Source organism: Pongo abelii, chromosome 8, assembly GCF_028885655.2.
Source record: "Pongo abelii isolate AG06213 chromosome 8, NHGRI_mPonAbe1-v2.0_pri, whole genome shotgun sequence".
In the NCBI taxonomy this organism is placed as follows: Eukaryota; Metazoa; Chordata; class Mammalia; order Primates; family Hominidae; genus Pongo; species Pongo abelii.
In genome coordinates this window covers 125236455-125257979 of record NC_071993.2, presented here as the reverse complement: position 1 = coordinate 125257979, position 21525 = coordinate 125236455, and the positions used below count along the sequence as shown (strand labels likewise).

At 37.9% G+C, this 21525-nt stretch overlaps 1 protein-coding gene across 2 annotated transcripts in view; it reads right to left on the bottom strand.

Moving 5' to 3' along the window:
* Positions 1 to 10226: 10226 nt before the first annotated feature.
* The window catches only part of LOC100449428 (protein CASC2), a 162750-nt gene continuing 151451 nt past the window's right edge, over positions 10227 to 21525 (bottom strand). Inside the window, exons 5-6 of one of the 2 annotated variants that reach the window (XR_010141629.1) lie at positions 13788 to 13888; positions 10227 to 12984 (exon numbers count right to left, since the gene is read on the bottom strand). Coding sequence is in view for 1 of the 2 variants with exons in the window: in XM_063727781.1 (XP_063583851.1) it covers positions 12763 to 12984; positions 13780 to 13875 (318 nt within the window). In the remaining variant the exon portion in view is untranslated. Of the gene's footprint in view, positions 12985 to 13779; positions 13889 to 21525 lie in introns of both variants that reach the window. The other variant, XM_063727781.1, reaches the window with a different exon arrangement.

Genomic DNA, 21525 nt, shown 5'->3' with positions numbered 1-21525 from the left:
GGAATAATTAATTTGCATTATCTTGATTTGTTTACAATAAATATGGTCAAATAAATGTCCAAAATCCAAACTCAGCCAAGTTCAAGTTTTCTCAACCCTGGGGATTTCCCTAATGTAATTGAAAAGCTATTATTCAACATCCTCTGAGCATCTTCTGAATCTCTGCACTGGATTATACTCATCATCTAATTTATGATGCAGGACTGAGAACAAAAATCTTTTTACGCACCAAAACGAAAATATTTCCCAATTTTGAAGTGCTACATTTACCCAAAATAATAAAAATTTGCTTCATGTTTGTGTAAACATGATTCAGATCCTTTGGGGCATCAGCTGCCTATGCTTGACAGGAAAAGTTAAATAATTCAAATGGTAAAAACAAAACAAAACAAAACAAAAAAACCCACATCCAACTGAAAAGTTTATGTAAGATTCTATTAGAAAAAGGTTGGTTAGTTTTGTCTTAGCATTCAGAACTAGGAATACCCTTTGAGAGCACATTTTACAAACTTTCACTTTATAGGAGAGGATGTTGAAGACCAGAGGGGTTTCAGGGCCTGTCACCTGTCTGATGAGTGGCCAGGCAGGACTGTGCTGGACACAGCCCACAACTTCCCTTTGATGTTCCCTAGGATGCATGTTTATTCTAAATATCTTCCATCTCAAATGCATTACATATTTTCCAGGACAGAAGAGGAATATCTTTTTTCCTTCCTCCTGGAAATCTGATTTAACAAAGTTTTTTGAGAGGCTACTGTGTGGGAAGAATCATGCTAAGTGCTGAAGAGGTAAGTGAGAAGGGCCCAGCTGCCCTGAAAACAGTGGAAAGGGGAGGAGACAAGTACAAAGCTCTTACCATCCTAGGCAGAGAGTCAAATATGGGAGAAATGCTAACCCAGGCTGATGCAGGCCCATAGCACCAGGTAGAGTTGCCCTGGCGAGAAGCAACTGATTACAAACCAGCATGAATCTGGGGCACTTTACACCTATAACTTTTGGGTTCAAGGTTTTTGAAACCACTGTCTGTTTGTTCTTGAAATGCAAGCCACAGCACTCCCCACTGGCAGTCACACTGGCCTCTCGTGGCACCCAGTTTGGGTTACTCTGAAGAGTAAAGACACTGGTCGAGTCCCATCCCAGGCTTCACTACAGTGAGTCTCACATAGGTCACATGCTCCGTGGTTCAAGTCAAAATTAAGTGAAAAATCTAAATTAGGTGAAAAATGAAATCTAAATTAAGTGAAAAATCTCTCTAGCCATTTTCTTGTGATGCTTTTGTAGAAATTTAATTTTATTTCAATAAATGTTTGTTCTATTTCTTTGAGAAAGAAGATTAAGGCAACTAACAATGATTCAACGGGATCACAAAGTTAAAAAGCAAGTGTATACCTTTCCTAGGGCTGCCATAACAAAATACCACAAATTGGGTGGCATAAGACAATGGAAATTTATTGTCTTCTAGTTCTGGAGGTGAAAGTTAGAGACCAAGACATCAGCACAGCCGAGCTCCCTCTGAAGGCTCTAGGGAAGAATCCTTGCTTGCCCCTTCCTAGTTTTTGAGGGTTCCTGGCAATCCTTGGCATCCCTAGGCATGTGGCTGCCCCATTCCAATCTCTGCCTCTGTTGTCACAAGGCCTTCTCCCTCTGTCTCTCTGTGTGGCCTCTCCTAGTCATAGGGCCCACCCCAACTTGTATGACCTCATCGTATCTAATTCCATCTTCAAAGACCCATTCCCATCACATTCTGATGTTCCATGCGAACAAACATTTTGAGGGGGATGGTATTCAGTTCACTACAGTAAACAAGAACATCAGGAACAGGACAAGGAAAAGAGCTTGCCAAATAAAACCAAGGGTGCGGCCGGGCGCAGTGGCTCACGCCTGTAATCCCAGCACTTTGGGAGGCTGATGCAGGCGGATAACTGGAAATCAGGGGTTTGAGACCAGCCTGGCCAACATGGTGAAACCCTGTCTCTACTAAAAATACAAAAATCAGCCGGGCATGGTGCTAGGTGCCTGTAGTCCCAGGTACTTGGGAGACTGAGGCAGGAGAATTGCTTGAACCTGGGAGGCAGAAGTTGCAGTGAGCTGAGACCACACCACTGCACTCCAACCTGAGAGACAGAGTGAGACTCTGTCTAAATAAATAAATAAACTAATAAATAAAAATAAAAATAAATTAAAAAACAAAGGTGCTATGGTCTAAATGTGTCTTCCTGAAATTTATATGTTGAAACCTAATCACCAAGGTGATGGTGTTAAAAGGTGGGGCCTTTGGAGGTAATAAGGTCATAAGGGCTGTACCCTGTGAATGGGACTAACGCTTTTATAAAAGAAGCCCCAGAGAACCTTGTCCCTTCCATCATTCGAGGACACATAGAAGACACTGTCTATGAGGGACGGCCTCTCACCAGACACTGAATCTGCTAGAGCCTTGATTTGGAACTTTCCAGACTCAAGAACTGCGAGCAATACATTTTTATTGTTCATAAATTACCCAGTCTAAGGTATTTATTGTAGCATGTTGAATGGACTATGACAAAGGAGAAGGTTGATACTCAAGATGCCTGCCACAGGGTATTCCACACGCGATTAGAAGGTAGGCTGCAAATTTGTCATGGCAATTTCTTACATAGTAAAGTTGCTATGATTAAGAGCTCGGCCATCTGCTGACTTGCTTATGGTTTGAATCCTGGCTGATTTCACCAGTGTTATTTGGAGAGAATTACTTAACTTCCCTGTGCCTCAATTTCTTCATCTGTTAAGATAGGAATAATGGCTGGGGGAATAAAATTAAATAATGCATGCAAAGCACTTGTCACAAGTCAGTTCTTGCCATGGAAATGTTTGGTATGCAACGTCTAGAAGGCAAAAAGTAAAGGAAGCTTCAAAGTTATGGTGTGGGAGGGAATTTCAAATGAATGATAAAATCTGGCTAGGGAGTTTAGAAAAGGCTTCGCGCGAGGAGTGGCTATTAGAACAATTTGTACACTTGGAGGTGGGTGGGAAGATGCTTTTTCCAGCCAGTCTGGTTTTGGGGGAACAGGGACCAGTCTAGTTTGGCTGGAGCATAGAAAACAGAGAGGAAGTGTGTGGGACTAATTGGAAAGATGGGCAAAGCCCACCTGTGGACATCAGGGTGAAGAGGCTAACCCAATTGGCACAAGCGATCATGTCCTCTGCCCAAGTTCTGACATCTGCATTGGCAATGGCTCTCCCAGGAAGAGGGACATTCCCTGGTCTCTAGAGAAGCCTAAACCAGCCTATGCCCTGCATCTCTGCACTGCTCCGCTGCTGTTCCTCCTTCTGTCTGGTGGTTTTCAACCTGTTGTAAATTTTGTGGTTCTGCTTTGATGTATCTCACACCACTCCTCATTGGTAGAAACAGAACTGCCCACTGTTAGGGTTTTACACTTAACTCAGATGTTTTATTCCAAACTTGGAGTTTTACAATCTTGTACTGTGTGTCTCTCCACCCCCTCACTTCTTTATCTATACCCAGGGTTATATATGTGACTCTGTGTCTGGTCCACCGTGACCCCTGGATCATTTCCATGCTGTCTCTGGGATCCACAGGCATTCTAAATCTTATCCTGACCTAATTCGCCTCTTCCTTCTTTGCAGGGCACTACGATGCGCTCACATAGTACTGCTCTGTATCAGAGATGTGGCAAGCTGCTCTCCCCCAGCCATAAACCATCAAATTAAGAACGGCAAGACTCTCCTGATTAATTTCATTTGTCTGTCTTTAAACGTATTAAAGAAAATGCCTGTTTCAATCATTCTTTTGCAAGCATATTTGTAAATAATACTTAAAAAACACTTCGTCTAATTATTCTTACCACAGCTGAATGCTAACAAATTGAAGATGAGATTTATGTTTAGACAGCTTTAAGGTACTAACTTTTTCACAACAATAGGCGCTGCAATTGCCAAATTTAAAGAGAAGATGTAGACCAACAAAAATTAATTTGCACCAGGCTTAATAGTTTCTCTAAGTAAATCAGCCTCTCCTCGGCTGCCTAAGAAAAGCCATAAAAATTTCTGAGAAGAATCTGGAGTTTAGGATTCCACACTAATTGCTTTCTCTCCCCTTTTACGTCACCTCCTTTTCTTGTTCATCTTCACTGCAAGGGGACACGCAGTTTCCATGTTCAAAATGCCTTCTGCTGGGGTAAGGAAGTCAGGCGGAGGAGGGGGCAGGCCAGGGAACCACATAAATAAATGGGAATTTCTACATGGACATGAGGATTTTCTTCTTCGTTTTTAAAAAATGAGAATAAGGCACGAGTGTAAATTCCAAAAAGAGCAATTTATTTAATTCTATCATTTTTGGCAACACAATAGAACGCGCTTTGGGATGAACAGTCACAAATCACTCCCCTTCCCACTGTTTTCTCCACCATATGTTGTGGAGAATACAATTCACATGCTGAAGCTTCACCTCCTCTCTATGTGAGAAAGCACACTGTGCTGTCAGCGGCCTGGTCACTGAGCCAGTGTTTTGGAGTGGTGGGGTGGGAATAAAGAGAAAGTAAGGAAGACAGCTAACCCTCCAGTCAAATATTTTTCTTTTTTCTTTTCTTTTCTTTTCTTTTTTTCCTTTGAGATGGAGTTTCGCTCTATCACCCAGGCTGGAGTGCAGTGGCGTGATCTCGGCTCACTGCATCCTCCGCCTCCTGGGTTCAAGCGGTTCTCCTGCCTCAGCCTCCCAAGTAGCTGGGATTACAGGCGTGTGCCACTACACCTGCCTAATTTTTGTATTTTTAGTAGAGATGGGGTTTCACTGTGTAGGCCAGGCTGATCTCAAACTCCTGACCTCAGGTGATCTGCCTGCCTTGGCCTCCCAAAGTGCTGGGATTGCAGGTGTGAGCCACCACGCCCAGCCACCAGTCAGAATATTTTTCAAAACCCCAAGAACTTTAAAAATAGTTTACTTGGCAGCAATATGGACTGGCCTGAGCTGGACTGGGTACTTCTGATGATCACTTTCATCAACTCTCAGAACTTCTGAGCAGAAGACAACTTGAGGGGCCACCAAGCAAGCAGGTGGCTTTGATGACCTATCGATCTCTTTCTCAGTTTGCTGTTTTATACAGAGTGGTCGCTCTGCTTCCCCAGAACCAGTGAGATGTGAATCAGAGGTATTTACTGAGTAGAAAACTTAGGTTTTGATATTTGCCCATGCCCCCCATAGACTCTCGTGGTCCTTCCCTGATGGATTGAAATGAGAGAGCAGTCATTGGTGAGACAAATTAAAAGTAACTGCCTGGCATACCAACTATTGCAAACTCATTAGTACTTTGTTGTAACCTAACAAGCTGACACATTCACAAGGCATCTATACACCCAGAGACACACTAAAGCTATACAAGATCCTTCAATACCAGTCTCTTCATCATGACAATGACTGTTGGACGTTCTCTGTGCCATAGCTTTCATAACTCCACATCCATGTACAGGGCACAGATGGCCCTGATGAAACAAGTCTTTCTAGAGACATTCTAAGCTGACTCAGTATGAGGTCAAATATTTTATTAAGCCCTGCTCTTTCAGATGTTTAAAGAGGAAAAAAAGAAAAAAAACCCAACCCTTGTGTTTTCATTTACAGCATGACAATTTTGAAGCACTATTTTAACAATGTTCTAATCAATTACAAAATGAAAGTTAACCTTCATGCGACTTTATGAAAAGCAAGAAAAATCTTGGGAGTTTTGAGAATCACAGGTGAAAGAGGAGATTTGCCTCCTTAAGTTGCACATCAAACTTTTCGTCTTGTCTAAATTAAACTGAACAGATGTGGAAAAAAATGAGTCAGGGTCTCCCCATATAATTCTAAACGAGCTTTCAGGTTCTGCTTCCTACGGCCAATTTTAGCCTAAGCTGCCTTATTGCCTAAAATCTGCAACTCGATACTAAAAGCTTGTCAAAATTAAGTGCATGCTTTATAAGTTTACATTTTTACAGTCTAACTGTTTTTCTTTGATATTTGACAGGGACACAGGTTCCCGTGTCATCTGGCCTTGAAGTACTTTTAGAACTTTCTCCTGGACCAATCTGAGGGAGCTCAAGGTTGTGGTGAGTTATGGGGTCTTTAAGTTGCCTGCCCAGCAGCCAACCCTTGGGCCCACACTTGAGGGCTAACACCTGCTGGCTGGACAGAGCAATTAATTTTTTTAAAAATGCGGTAAGCTGCCAAAAATCAAAGCTAGAGGATAAAAATATAATTTTACCTCTTGAGCTTCCAGGGGTGGCCTTTGATCTCTTCCAATGCTTGTGTGGCAGGAGGCATGGATCTTAAATTTTCCTGCAAAAGAAGCACCTTTGAAAGACACCAAACACCAAACGCTGACTGCTGACTGTCTCTATCCTCCGTCCTATCACTCTCGCATAATTACACTGACACCTAACCGAGATAGTCCCTCACAGCAAAAAGACAAATCTACCAAATGTCCCCTTCTTGAAGAAAATTATCATTGGAAGCTCTTAAATTATACCACAGTCCATCCCTCATAAGATCAAATGTTATTTCTCTAAAAGGTGATAGTTGGGTTTTCTGGTTGATGATTATAATGTGGCATTTGTTTCAGAATGCCTGTACATTAAATAGATAACTGAACTTCAAAGAGCTAAATACCAATCATGGGCTGGGGCACGGCCACACATACAGCCTCCCTCCTTCTCCAAACTCTTTGGTAGCCAAGACAAGGTCACTGGTCAGGGTAATTTGCAGGAAAAGTCAATTTCTCAAGTACCGAAGCAGGTGTTGTGGCACTCTATGACAATTTACTGAATCTAAATTGAGGAAGTTGAAAAAAGCAAAGGTCATGATCCACAGGAAGAAAGGAGGAAAGAAAATCTCTTTGACTGTATTTTTAACTCCTTTCAACCAAGATGCACTCACCAACCGAGACAATGAACGCTAAAAATAAATAAATGAAAACTGGAGTAGCTCATTCCAATCAGCAACTTATCTGATTTCTTTCACTAAAAGCAGAGGATTTCATGTTTGCTTGAATTCACAAGGAAATAAGCTCAATTTATAACAGCTAAAGAACAACTCTTCTGCTTGTGAGTGTTTGGGTAGCAAAAATCAAACCAAGATATCAGAACTTTCTGTCTTTAAATCAAATAATATATATTATATAATACATACTACTTATCATAGAGTATATAGCATAGTTATAGAATAATATATGATAAACATATAGTATATAACCTTGGATATTTTATTTGAAATCCACACAGTCCCCATTTCCCCAAACTAGGGACAGGGAACACAGTCAAAATGGAAAATACTTTCAAGAAGGGAAAAGAAACATGAAACTTACAATCCATAATGTTGTTGATGTGGCAAGGAGATCATGGGATGTGGAGTTAGATTTGAACATGAATCTAGTTAATCACGAATTAGCTGTGTAATTAGAACAAATCATTTAATCTCTTTCAGTCTCCATTTTCTCATCTGTAAAATTGGAGGTTGTAAGGATTAGATAAACTAATATATGTGGACGCATTTGGCAAATTAGAAATATTTCATTATCACTGCCAACCCTTATGGCATATTTTCCCGAAGGGTGAAATGCATATACCACTGGTATGCATGAGGTTGGGGTAGGCACTTAAGGTTTAAAAAAATGAGTCAGTGTGAAAAAAAAGTTAAATAAATAATAGTACAGGTGGAAAAATATTGAAAGTAGTGTGCAAAAGATTGACATTTGGGTGACTTCTCCAGATATAAATTCTTCTTGGGAGGAAGGGAAAAGAGATGGAACCCTCTTGGGAGGAAGGGAAAAGAGATGTCTCTAGCACAAAAAAAATTATTTTAAAATGTAGATAAATGGGTTACCTTTTAGTTAAACACTCAACCTAAAAAGAAAAATATACATATGATTTGCTTGCATGCCAACTTCTCTTATTAAAAAAAAACTCATGAAAACAACACTGTCCACATAATCCAAAACTGAGTCCTAGCCTGTAGGCTCAATATTTTCAAGCAATATTACATGCAATAAATTTGCATTTAATTGCTTTTCCAGAATAATCTGAATGTTCCCCCTTGGAATTTATGTCCTCTGTCTAACAAGGGGAGCTCATATAGTGTTTTTGGTCAGAGTATAATCGCCATAAGTTATCATAAATGTACACTAACCTCCTCATTTTATAGATAGGGAAACATAACTGGAGAAGGGCAGCCATTTGGTGACTCCCCATATGTTGTAGATCTGGAACTAGAACTGGCTTTGGGTCCATAGACTAAGTCCAGGGCCTCTCCTACTTCCTAAATGTCAAGTACTTAGTGTCCAAGCAAAGTCAGGAGAAACATTTGACATTTAAATTCCCTCTGTTTATTTATTTATTTTTTTAATTTACTGGTGCTAGTGAAAATCCTGTGTCAAGCACAGTGGGCAACCTTAAAAAGCATTAAGCACTCAGTACATTAAGAATTGAAATATATTACCTTCTTCCAGTCTCATATTCTTATCTGTTCTTAAATTTTATGGTTCTTCTATATTCTTAGTTTAGTTCTGAAGTTACTTTCCCTGTTTCTGTTATCTCCCCTTGAGTATAAAATATACTTTCACGAAGATGCTTCTTAATCTTATCCAGGGTGCTTGTGAACCATCTACATTTATAGGAATATGTATTTTTTTCTTTATGAGATGGAGTTTCACTCTTGTCGCCCAGGCTGGAGGGCAGTGGTGTGATCTCAGCTCACTGCAACCTCTGCCTCCCGGTTTCAAACGATTCTCCTGCGTCAGCCTCCTGAGTAGCTGGGATTACAGGTGCCCACCACCATGCCTGGCTAATTTTTTGTATTTTCAGTAGAGACGAGGTTTCACCATGTTGGGCAGGCTGGTCTGGAACTCCTGACCTCAGGTGATCTGCCCACCTCGGCCTCCCAAAGTGCTGGGATTACAGGTGTGAGCCACCGCGCATAGGAATATTTTAATATTTGGTATTGATAACTGAAAATTCAGCATACAAAAACACTTGTCTATAAGGAAAACAATATACATGTTGACACATATTATTACACTTGAAGTATTTAATGCGAAGGTAGTGTGCCTTTTTTTGTTGTTGTTGGTACTCCTTGTTTAGTGAAACATTTTCCAGCAGCCAGTCAAATAAATTGCTGGCAAATGAGCAATATTTTAGCCATCAAGTTTCAATGATCATGTTGGCCTCCAGAAACCAAACTCCAAACATGTTGAGAGAAACATTCTCTGCCATGGCAGTCTCAAAACACCCTGGCATTTTACTGATACCTCTGGCACTATGCCTTCCAAAATCAGGCCAGCCCAGAGGCACGCTTATTTTAAAGTTTCTTTTTTTTATCATTACATTTTAATTTTGAAATAATTTCAGGCATATGAAAAAGCTGCAAAAATAAGACAAAGAGCTTCCATATACCCTTCATCCAAATTTCCAAAATGTCCACATTTTACCACAGTAGCTTTAGCGCACTCTCCTTCTCTCAAAAGACTAATAGATCAGTGGGTACATTTTTTTTTCTTGAACCATCTGAGAATAAATTGTAGGCATTATAACATTTTACCCCTAAATATTTTAGTGTTGTAGTTCCCCCATATAAGGACATTGTCTTTCATAGCTGCAGTACAAAAATCAAAATCAGGAACTTAGAATCAGTATAGCACTGTTACCTAATCTATAGACCTTATTCAGTTTTTCCCAATTGTCCCACTGATTTGGTTTGCAATACTTTTGATACTTCATGTCATCTTCTAAATGCATTGCACTGCCCTATACATTGGGAATTCTGTAAGCCAGAAGCTCTTGTTCCCATACAAATAGTTCAAATATTTCAAATTAATTAGTTATATAAATTGCTCAGATTGAAGGAATATTCATGTTTAAATATGTATACCAGACATGTTAACATAACTTCTAGTGACTCAATATGAGTCATGTGATCATGCCCCCAGAGTGTGTTTCATGCTAAAACTGCAAACTTGCCTGAGTGCTTGTGCTTTGTGGAGGTGGGGTCCATAGCCATGGAAAGTTAACCATAGACCCTCACCTAAGTGCCCTGGAGAAATTCTCCCAGTGTCAGTCTTGATAGCAGGCTTGATTTCCTCTTCTGGCTAATGGGTCACTTGAGATCTTCCCATCGCTTCATGATGTGAATTACATGAGATAAAGAAAGCATTAAGACAGGGGCTGGCTTATTAAGTGCCCAATCACTTACAGACATAATTGGTTTTATTAGTTGAATGAACTAACAGTCAAATACACTATGTTTTGCATGAAACAGGATAAAATTTATTTTCAATTTGATTTAAAGTAATTAGCACATTCATTTTCCACAGCTTTTCTAATCAAGCTAAATCCTAGGCCTCCTCATGGAAGAATAAATAACCACAATATTATCTTGAAATTTAAAAAGTTAAGACAACACATGAAAGTAAGAACAGAGAATAGGGGTAGGAGCTGTATTATTTGTATATTGCCATGGATATTTTACTTACAATGCAATAGAACAACACATCCATACACTTTCTGTCAGATCATATTTCTAATCTTTGTCTAAAGTCTTAATATAGGAGCATTTATTGGAGAAATGAAATAGAAGCCTCCTTCTTTCCTTCTCTTTCTTTCTCCTTCCTTCCTTCCTTCTCTTTCTCTCTCTTTCTTTCCTCTTCCTTTCTCTTTCTCTCTTTCTCTTTCTTCTTGCTTGCTTGCTTTCCTCTCTTTCTCCTACCCCCCACCTCAGTCTTTCTTTCTCTCTCCCTCTCACTTTCTTTCACAAAGGGACACATCTAGCTTAGGAATGTGGCACAGAGCTAATTAGCCAGGCAAATAAATAAATACAGTAGAATACACAAATAAAGGTGGCCACACCTGCAGGCACTCAGGTTGAGTGAGAGGGGCCCAGTCCTTCACAGGTCACACTGGCCTCTTTTCCACCACCACTGACTGTCCTGTAAGCACAGCTGACACCATTTTGCCTTCAGCAAGGTCAGAGCACAGCGTCACAGGAACAGAGGCAGCATTGTCTTCATGTTCACACGGAAACACCATCCAATGTGCTCTGATCAGCAGCTGCAACATGGCCTTCCCCATGGCGGCAGCTCCAGGGCCTCCCTCGAAAGCCATCTGCCTCATCCTCCAATGGCCACCTTTCTTCCATCAACCTGCCTTCCATAAAATGCCTTATCTTGGTTTTTTAAAACTCTTCAATCTCTCTGGGACTGTGAGAATTCTCACCTTCCCTATTTGTACAAATTGCCTTTAAATGAGAAGTTATTTGGCCTGTGGTGGGCACTGTCACCTGGAGCCAAAAGCTCAATGTGAGCTATGATTAATGAATTGTAAAGCCAATTCACTGAGCCATTACATTAGTGGAGCACTGTTGTAAGCAGGAACTAATTCTATGTGGAAATAATCATTCAACCTGAGAAAGGCATTTCCTATCCATGAGAAAATACTACGAAGAGATAATACTTAAAAAAAAAAATCCACATACTATTGGCCAAAAGAAAATATTATTCAACCTTTGAAAACAAATTTGAATTTTGGCTTAATTATAGGTTTTGCTCTTATAATAAAAGAAATGCTACTTGATTATTTGATTATAAGCAATTTAGTACACGACCAGTTCTTGAAAAAAAAATTTCTTTTAATTAAAATCCCTCAATTTGTGTTTTATTACCAAAAGCCTCCATAGGGGAAAAAATGTTTTTAAGACTATAACACAGGTTTAGGGAAAAATTTTGGTGATTATTGTTCATTTATTTTCCTTATTAAGCTAATTTAATTATCACTGAGACACAAACATTAGCTCCAGTACTGGGCTTCTCACATCTGTTAGTAAAGATTTGATTAGGGCTACACAAATGTGCTAGATTAAACTATCTAGTTGGTGAAATTCAAGCCACCTGGATATTTTAGCAACATCAATAAGAATAATTCTCTTTTTCAAAATCAGTAAATCCAAGCTATATTAAAAAGAATTAATTAATGAGTGCCAGATAGGCAAAACAAACATTTGACAATGAATCATATTATCAAAGGTTTTGAGGGAGATCCCTCTCAGCTTATGTTTAGATGTCAAATTATATTACCAAAACTAAACAATCTGTTAAGATGATGTCTTAATGCAATAAGTCTCTAGTGCCATACGGGGTTTTCTTGATTTTTTTTTAACCTCTTAAACATTGTTAGTAGAAAAAAAGATATGCTCTATTTACCGATGATAATCAAATCATAAGACATTTGCCCCCAAATGTTACCTTGGATATTTCCAAGAGCTGTTAGTCATTGAAATCCTATTTAAGATACTGTTAAAAGTTTAGTTAATGTATCACACATATATCTTGATGTATGCTTCATAGGAGGAACTCAGTAAAGACACAGGTATTGAAATAATTAATATATAAACATTAGGGGTTTCATAAAATATATAAAGAATTCTAGAATTAGAAAGAACTCAAAAAATTATCCAGTCCAGGGCTGGCAAACTTACTCTGTAAATGGGCAGATAGTAAATAACCTAGGCTTTGTGAGCCTGATGGTCTCTGTAACAACTATTCAACTTTGCCCTTGTAGTCATAGACAAGAGTAAACTAATGGGCATGTTTGTGTTTCAATAAAACTTTATTTACAAAGGCAAGTGGCAGATGGAATTTGGCCCACCAGCAGTATATTGATAATCTCTCATGGAACCCAATTTCTGTATTTTAAAAACCGACACCTTTGGCCTCGTGTGGGATGGCAGCTTGCCCAAGGTTAAACAGCAAGTTAAGCAGCAAGCGGCAGAGCTGAAGTTGAATTTGACCCTTCCAGCTTCCAGGGAAGTGCTGAATTCCTTGTAATGACACATGGATGGTCGGCTGTGTCCAGATGGAAAGTCTGCCTCAGTCTTAAAGCAGATCCGAAATGCTTCATGCATTTGATGTCTATAGAAATGTGATGTGTGGATGGCTCCTCACATCTCCAGTGAATAAGTTGCTTTTCAGAGACCTAAGCAGAATCACAAATAATATTTTTTGGGAAAGGAACATGAACATCCTTACAGATAACCAAGCATGAAAATGCTTGCCTGAAAAGCCACACATGGCTTGCTTCATTAAAGACCATTTCAGTCTTGAAAAACTGCATTTCTATTGAATATTTATAACAAATATGATTGAATAAAAAGAATTTAAAGTGGAAAAAACCCTATGTGTTGTGATTCCAAATTAAATCTTATTTTCATGGTTGACAGTGTTTTGTATTCCCCTGGTTTGCATGGTATAAAGAACCATCTTATTACAATGCCCTTTTCCAGCACCAAATCATAAGACTTTCTAGATTAACACTTGAGTCACCAACATTCATTTTCCAGTGGGGTTTTCCCCTTTCACATAGCTCATTCTTTTCATTTGGAAGGAAGCTGAAGAAATGAGTCCCTAAGCAATCCTAAATGGGGATGTGGGTCTGGGTCTTTCTCTGTGGATATCTGCATGGAAGGGCTTTGTAATCCTTTCCCTAAAACTGACAGTCCAGAAAGACATGATTGATGAAAGGGAACTGGATATTTGAGTCAAAATGGACCGTCATTAACTAACTGAACCAAGTAAATGAAATGGAGTTTCCAAGGGGCAGTGGGGCACATTCTTCTTGAAAACATGGGCCCAATGTTCAGGATGTGTTTTACTGAAGGGGGTGGGGGAGTGGTGGGAGCCATTACTTAATGGCTCCCAGCTTGCAAAGGTGAAATAGCCCATACTATATATGTAAATATATATATATATATACTTATACATATATATACACATACGCACACATATTTTTTTCTTCAGCAGTTCTGTGTTGATGTTGATTTGCACATCTCTCACTGAACAGATGAGGGTGCATCTTCTCCTGTGTCATGCATTTTCTGGCTCTGCAATCACAAAAATCATACTCATAGATGCAAATAAAATTATGCTACTGTAATTGTTTTCTAGTTTAGTTAGGTATTTTATATCAGCTTAGAAGTAAATTAAGCTGTATCTTTTCCTACTTTACGTAATCAAACAAAAATGCACAAGATAAAAATCTTACATTTATGTGAAATTATATTTTCATATATGGGTTTCTTTTTGATCAAAATGGTAGATTTTTAAAATAAATTGTATAATTCTTATAATACTTCATGTTAGAACTTAGCCCATATGTAATATCAAGTACAACTTTAGAATATAATAAAAATCCATATATTATTGAAATATTGGAGCATACAGATGTTTTTAAAATAAAAGTTCAACCTCTGCCCCGCCACCAGCCCCCACACAAAAAAGCTACCATATTGCTTTAGGTCACGGATAACAAAAGCATGAATGATTCAGATGAACACCTTTTGAACTTTTTTCACGAGGACTTGAGTGGTAAGATGACTTAAAGTCTTAACCATAATGCATGCAGGTGGCCCTTTCTCGGCTTGAAACATCTTGAAACAGTTTCCGTGCCTAGCAAGGAGGCTCTTGTGTCAGTGTGGCTTGCTCAAGAAGGATGGAAAGAGAGTATGCAAATGAGTGCATATTTATTGGTTCAGGAGCAAGACTTAGAGTTGAGCGGTGCAAAATCTCATTACCCTTTCTTAGAAGCTGGCCAGAGTTCATAAAGGGAATAAAAATGCGTTTTTCATTATGTTTTATTCACTGAAGGAATTTCTGTCTTTTTTTGTTTTTTTTTGTAATAGATGATTAAAGAATACAGGACAGCATGTTATGCAAGAATAACAAAGACAAACAATTAGCAATCTATTGAGTTAGAGTGGATCTACTGTGGTGCATGTATAATTGTAGGACTAAACAAACGCCTGTGCATTGTTAATGGGTGAACATATTGGCTGAGCTATCTGAGCTATTCCTGCTTATAAAATAGAACCTGAAGCAAGTGTGTAAGACTTTGTAGTTTGTATTTTTATATTAGCCTTATTCTTTACTCCATGTTATGTTCTTACTTTTGTTTTTCTCCTCATTTATGTTATCTTGAAGTGTCTTATGTACCCTTAGAAGCTACTTTAGGTCCAATTTAGAGCTACACATATAGTTTGAATTTTACACAATTATGGAAATTTGAAGATGTTATCATTCACTGATAGGCACAAATTATTATAAGAAAAGCTGAAGTCATTAGCCCAAATAAAGGATTAGAATTAACAATGAAAGTGAACTTAGAGTATAATTAATGAATTCTCTAATTGCTCTTCCTGTGTTAGTTCATTAAGCCTGACTATTGAGTGGATATTCAGGCATCTGTCTCCAACATCTGTCATCTCATTGATTCCCGGGTAGACTCTGTTGAAGCCTGGGAGGAAGGGTTTGCCTTTCCTCCTTCACTGCTCTTTGCATTTCCCTCCAAAATCTGAACGTGCTATGAAAATGAAAACCTTTCTCTAATATAATTGTCTGACAATGGGCAGAACCACTGTGAGAAAGGTTTAAGACTTCCATGGAAAGGTTGCAGATTATGCTCACTTCAACCTTTGCTGCCATCGATTGTGCATGGTTAATAGCAGAGCAGCTCTTGGCCATGTGTCACCTTTAGGCTCAGAGTTTTACTGGTAATGAGATAGTATATGGGCAGATATCTGCTCAGATAGATGACATTCCCAACCCACAGACTCATTTGTTGGGAACAAGTTCACAGCCAGTGTGTGGGAGGCACCGCACGACCCTCCCCAGCAGGAAGACTCACAATAGGTCTCACTGTGTTCAAAGACTGACAGCATAGAGGGGAAATGAGCTCATCCTTTTCTTGTCTGGTATTCCATCCAGTCCAACCTTTATTGGACTGGTGTTCTAGGTAACCCACTCACTAAAATTTGCAGGAGCAGAAATATCTGGTGGGGTGGAGGCACAGAAAGAGACAAAAAGTGAGTCACTATCTTGTAATCAACTTGTTAAGTTCCAGGACTTTGCATTAAAAAGGAACAGTTGCTTAGGCTATTATTAAAGGGAACAATAGCACTTTAGCTGCAGAGTGGTTGGCTAGCAAAAGCAGTCCCAGGATAAATTCAAAGCTGGCAATGATGTTGGTTGGGGGCAGCATGCTGGGTTAAAACACTTTCTCTGCAGATACAGGTGGTGATTTACACATGCAGTTGAAATGAGTTCAGGATATATATATTATAAAGCTCACTGCTATTTTTAAAATAGGTTGGCTTCAGCTTGTACCTGCAGATACTTATATGTATACTTGTTCATACTTATATGTACTTACATGTATAGTTATATACAGATATACAGATACTTACATGTATACTTGTTCGTGACCACTAGTATTAACAACATATAACATTTGGGATATTTCAGAGTTCCACACTTGACCTTACCCAAAAGATCTAGAAGTGATTGTTTTCAGAGTTCCAGCTGCATGGATTTATTAGAAAATGCTCTTCTGTATGGAAGATATGGCTTGCTATTGTATTTCTCTTTTGCAGAAAAGCAAGTCCAACAAATCAGTGACATTATTATAGCCAGAAATTATCTATGGGGCTCCACTTCCCCAGGCTCTATTTCAAATTGGTGTGGGGCTATATGGAAGTTACGGGGTGGAAAGACCATGGAATAATCAGGAGATTAAGTTTCCAGTCCAGGTTCTGCCACCAAACAGCTCCATAACCTCAGCAGGTCTCCTCCTTGTTCCGTCTTTGTGGAAGAAAGAATTGAACTCACTGATTTCTAAAGCTTCCTTCCAGGTCTTACTTGTTTGGACATTATGTTCTTTCCCCTCTGGAGAAACAAGGGTTATTCCCTCCGGGTGGTGGTCTGAGGAAATCACTCTCAGCGAGTAAACTGCCCTCTTCTCCCTGCAGTGGGAATCACAACTTCCTCTCAGCTTAAGTTGATAGTGCTTTTGCATTTTAAAATTACTAAGATAAAAGATCATCAAGCAAGAGCCACCTGATCAATCAATTCATCCAGAAGGTCCTGGTTTATCATCTTATAAGTAAAGTACACTTATTGATTCATTGGTTTATTTATTTGTTTATTCACTTTTTCAACAAATATTTACTAAGTACTCGCTATGGGCCTGTCACTACAAAGAGGATAAAGCAAAGAACAGGACAGAGGAGTCCCTGTCCTTCTGAAGCTCATGATTGAATGGAGGATGCTGATTTTAAAGCATAAGTAATTACAATAGAGTGAAAAGAATAAAAATGTAAGTAGGTACAGAAAGTGGTGAGAATACTTAGCAGGGGAGTCCCAATCCAATCTAAGGGTCAGGGAAAGATGCTTCCCGAAGAGCTGGCATTTAAGCAGAGCCCTAAAGGATGAGGCATAGTTAGTGAGCTTAAGGGAGTCTTGGAGGGAGGGCAGAGAGCGAAAGTCATGTATCCATGCTCTGCAAATCACCTGACAGATGAAGCCACCTGCCCCAGGTGACAGGATCTTAATGGGCAGCTCAGGAGAGAAGGGAACCCTTCAAAACAGGAAAATATGTGAAGTCTGATTCTGCCCTTTGGAAGGACTGATGGATTCAAACAGGATGTAACATATAGGTTCTTACTTACAAGCAGTAGAGCTTGACTCTAGAAGATATATGCACAGAAGGTACTTATGTAAAAAGATATTGGGCAGGGCCTTTTTCTTTCAATCAAATTGGAATAAGAGAGATTGATTTTATTCTCCTGAAAAAGCCAACAGAATATCTTCAAAACAGTTTTTGAGATACTGATTATCGAACAATGGAGAACACTGATCCCTGAGAGACAGGTTTATTAACGAGGTGACCCTAGGATTGCCCCAGCTTACTGCCTGGAATGAGTTTCCAGGTGATGGTGCAGGACCAGACAACCTGGCAGACTCTCTGATTGAAGAGGTGGAACTGAGAATCTGGGGAGACCAAAGGAGCTGGAGTTCACAAGACACAGGGTGCCAGGGAGGAGAGAAGGCACACAAGGAGAATTCCAGAAATCTGCCGAGGACCCCCTGCAAGTATTTAGCTGATGATTGTTCATTGCAGGTGTGTGAAGAAACTATCCAAACTCAGGTAAAAAACAACTGAAAGGATTAGAGGCCACAGCGTCCAGCATAACACAGGATCTGGAAAGTGGTGTGTTCCCACCAGCCAGACTGGACAACTTCCTGGTTCATACAGCATTAGTTCATAGTGCATTGATAGTGGTGGGAAATTAATGTCTTTAGGCTGAGTACAGCTCTGCTACCACATAACAAATCTTAAAAGTAAGACCCAACAGTCCAAACTGTTTTCAAATAACTCAACTCTGTCACAAAACAGCTCAAAAATATTTACAGGAATACAAAAATATCAAGCACCCAATAAGGAAACTTATACTGTCTGGCATTCAAGTAGAAATAACTAGGTATGCAGAAAAATGGGAAAATATGACCTGCAATGAAAAAAAAAAATCAATCAAAAGCAACCTGGACTGACATAGATGACAAGCAGCAAACAAGAATACCCAATTATTGTATGTATTCCATATGTTTAAAAAATTAGGCAGAGACATACATGGAAGATATTTTTAAAATACTCAAATTGAGGTCCTAAAAAGAAAATCTACAATGTATGAGATGTCAAATACATTGTATGGGATTAACAGAAGATTAGAACTTGCAGAAGGAAAGATCAGTGAACTTGAAGATATACCCACAGAAACTTTCAAGATGAAGCACAGAAGGAAAAAAAAATTTTTTAAATGAAAACAGCATTAGTGAGCTCTGGGACTTTCAAGGCTTAATATAACTAGAACTGGAATTTTCAAAGAGCAGGAGGGATGGGGAAAAGAAAAAAAATTTGAAGAAATAATGTCTGAAAAGTTTTCATGGAAACTGTAAATCCGGAGAGCCAAAAAGCTAGACAAAACACAAGCACGTGAAACATGAAGAAAACCACACCCAGACACATCATAATCACATTGTTCAAAAGTAAAATTGTTTTATAAACTTTTCTAAAAAGTAAAAAAATTCTCAAAAGTAGTCATAGGAAAAATAAAATTATGCTGCATACAGAGGAATAAAGATATGGATTCTAACAGATTTCTTGTCAGAAACAATGTGAGAAGACAGTGGAGCAACATGTTTATAGGGCTGGAAAACAAATCTGTGAACCCAGAGTTCTGTACCATAAAAATATCTTCACAGACAAAGGTAAAATAAAGCCTTCTTCAGAGTTTTCAGAAAATATAGATTTTCATCAAGGAATGAAAAGAAGAGGATATGGTATCTACATAGTTAAATATTTTTTTTCTGGTTTTAAAATATTTTTAAACAATCATTGACTATTTAAACAAAAATAGTTACAATGTAGTATGGATTTGTAACATATGTGAAAGTAAAATTTGTAGCAATAGCCAAGGCCTAAGAAGGGAGAAACGGAAGCATCCAATAAAAAAAAATCTTATAACATATGTGAAGTCATATAATATCACTTGAAGGAATAGCATAATAAATTAAATATATATACTGTAAACCCTAAATAAATTAAATATGTATAGTATAAACCCAATCATAAAGATGACAACAAAGAGTTATGGCTAAGAAACCAACAAAGGACATAAACATTGAATAATAAAAAATATTCAATTAATCCAAGAGAAGACAGAAAAAAAGAGAGGAAAAGGGAGCAAATAACTGAAGGGATAAATAGAAAACAAATAGTGAGATGAGAGACTTAAACATAACTATATCAATAAGCACATTAAATGTAAGTGATGGAAACACCTTAACTAAAAGCAGAAATGATAAGATGGGGTATGCTGCCTATAAGAAGCACACTTTATACATAAAGACACAAAAAGGTTAAAAGTAAAAGGATGGACAATATATACCATGCCACACTAAACAAAAGAACGTTAAAGTGGCTATATTAATATTAGACAAGGTAGATTTCAGATCAAAGAATATTACCAGAAATAATGAAGGCCATTTTATAATTTTAAAAGGGTTAGTTCATTAAGGGACATAATGACTCTAAATATTTATGTACTCAATAACAGAGCTTCAAATTATATGAGCAAAACTGACGGTACTGGAAAGAGAAATTTAAAAATCCAAAATGATAGCCACAGATTTGAATACACCTCTATTATTAATTGGTCAAAGAAGTAGACAATCAATAAGAATATAATATAGAATATCTAAATATTATCAACCAACTTGATTTGATTGGCATTTATGGAACACACCACCTAACAACAGCATAATACACATTATTTTTTAAGGACATAAATTACATTTACCAAGGACTATATTTTGGGCCACAGAAAGTGCTCAAAAAATCTAAAAGAATTCAAGTCGACACAAAGTATATTATTTGACCAAAATGAAATTAAATTAGAAAACAATGACAGAAAAATATTTGGCAAATCACCAAATATTTAGAAATAACACACTTCTAAATAAACCCCTGGTCAAAAAGAAATCAAAAAGGGAAATTAGAAAATAGTTTCAACTGAATGAAAATCTAAATACAACATATCAAACTTAGTGAGATGCCATTAAACAGTACTAGAGATACAGTTATCATTAAATGCATACGTGAAAAAAGAAGAAATACCTCAAATAAATGACCTAATTTTTCACCTTGGAAAAGTAGCAAAAAAGAGCAAATAAAACACACAGTAAGAAGAAGGAAGAAATCATCAAGATCAGAGCAGAAACTAATAGAATAAAAACCAGAAAAACAGTAGAGAAAATTAATGAACCCAAAAATTAGTTATTTGAAGGCGTCAATAAGATTGAAAAATCTCTAGCTATGCTGATCAAGAAAAAAGTAGAAAACACAAATTACCAGTATTAGAAATGAGAGAGTTTGGTGATATCACTACAAAATCTACAGATGTTAAAAGAATAATAAGGAGATTTTATGAACAATTTTATGTCAATAAATTCAACAGCTTAGACAAAAGAAACAAATTCCTTGAAAGATACAAACTATCAAAACCCACTCACAAAGAAATAGATAACCTAAGTAGCCCTATGTCTAAATTGAATTTGTAGGTAAAAATCTTCCCACAAAGAAAACTCCAGGCCCAGGTGGCTTCACTGGAGAATTCTACATTAAAGAAATTAATAACAACAATGGTAAACAAAGTCTTCCAGAAAATTGAAAATGAGGGAATGCTTCCTAACTCATTCTATGAGACCAGTCTTACCCTGATAGCTAAACCAAACAAAGACATTATGAAAAAAGAGAACTGCAAACTAATACTGTTGTTAACATGGATGTAAACATTCTAAACAAATTTCAGCAAATTGAATCCAATAATATATTGAAAGGGGTAATACATCATGCCTATTATGTAAGGTTTTTAATGTAACATTAAAAAAGCAATCATAATTCACCATACAAATAAACCCAAAACAAAGATCATGTGATGATGACAACACATGCAGAATCAGCATTTGACAAAATTCTACAGCATTCCTGTTTCTTTCTCCATAAACATTTGATCCTTCTTAAACTAGGAATAAAAGGGAACTTCCTCACACTGTTCAAAAGCATTTGCTGAAAACCTACAGCTAACATTATACTTAGTGGTGAAAGACTGAATATTTTCCCTCCAAG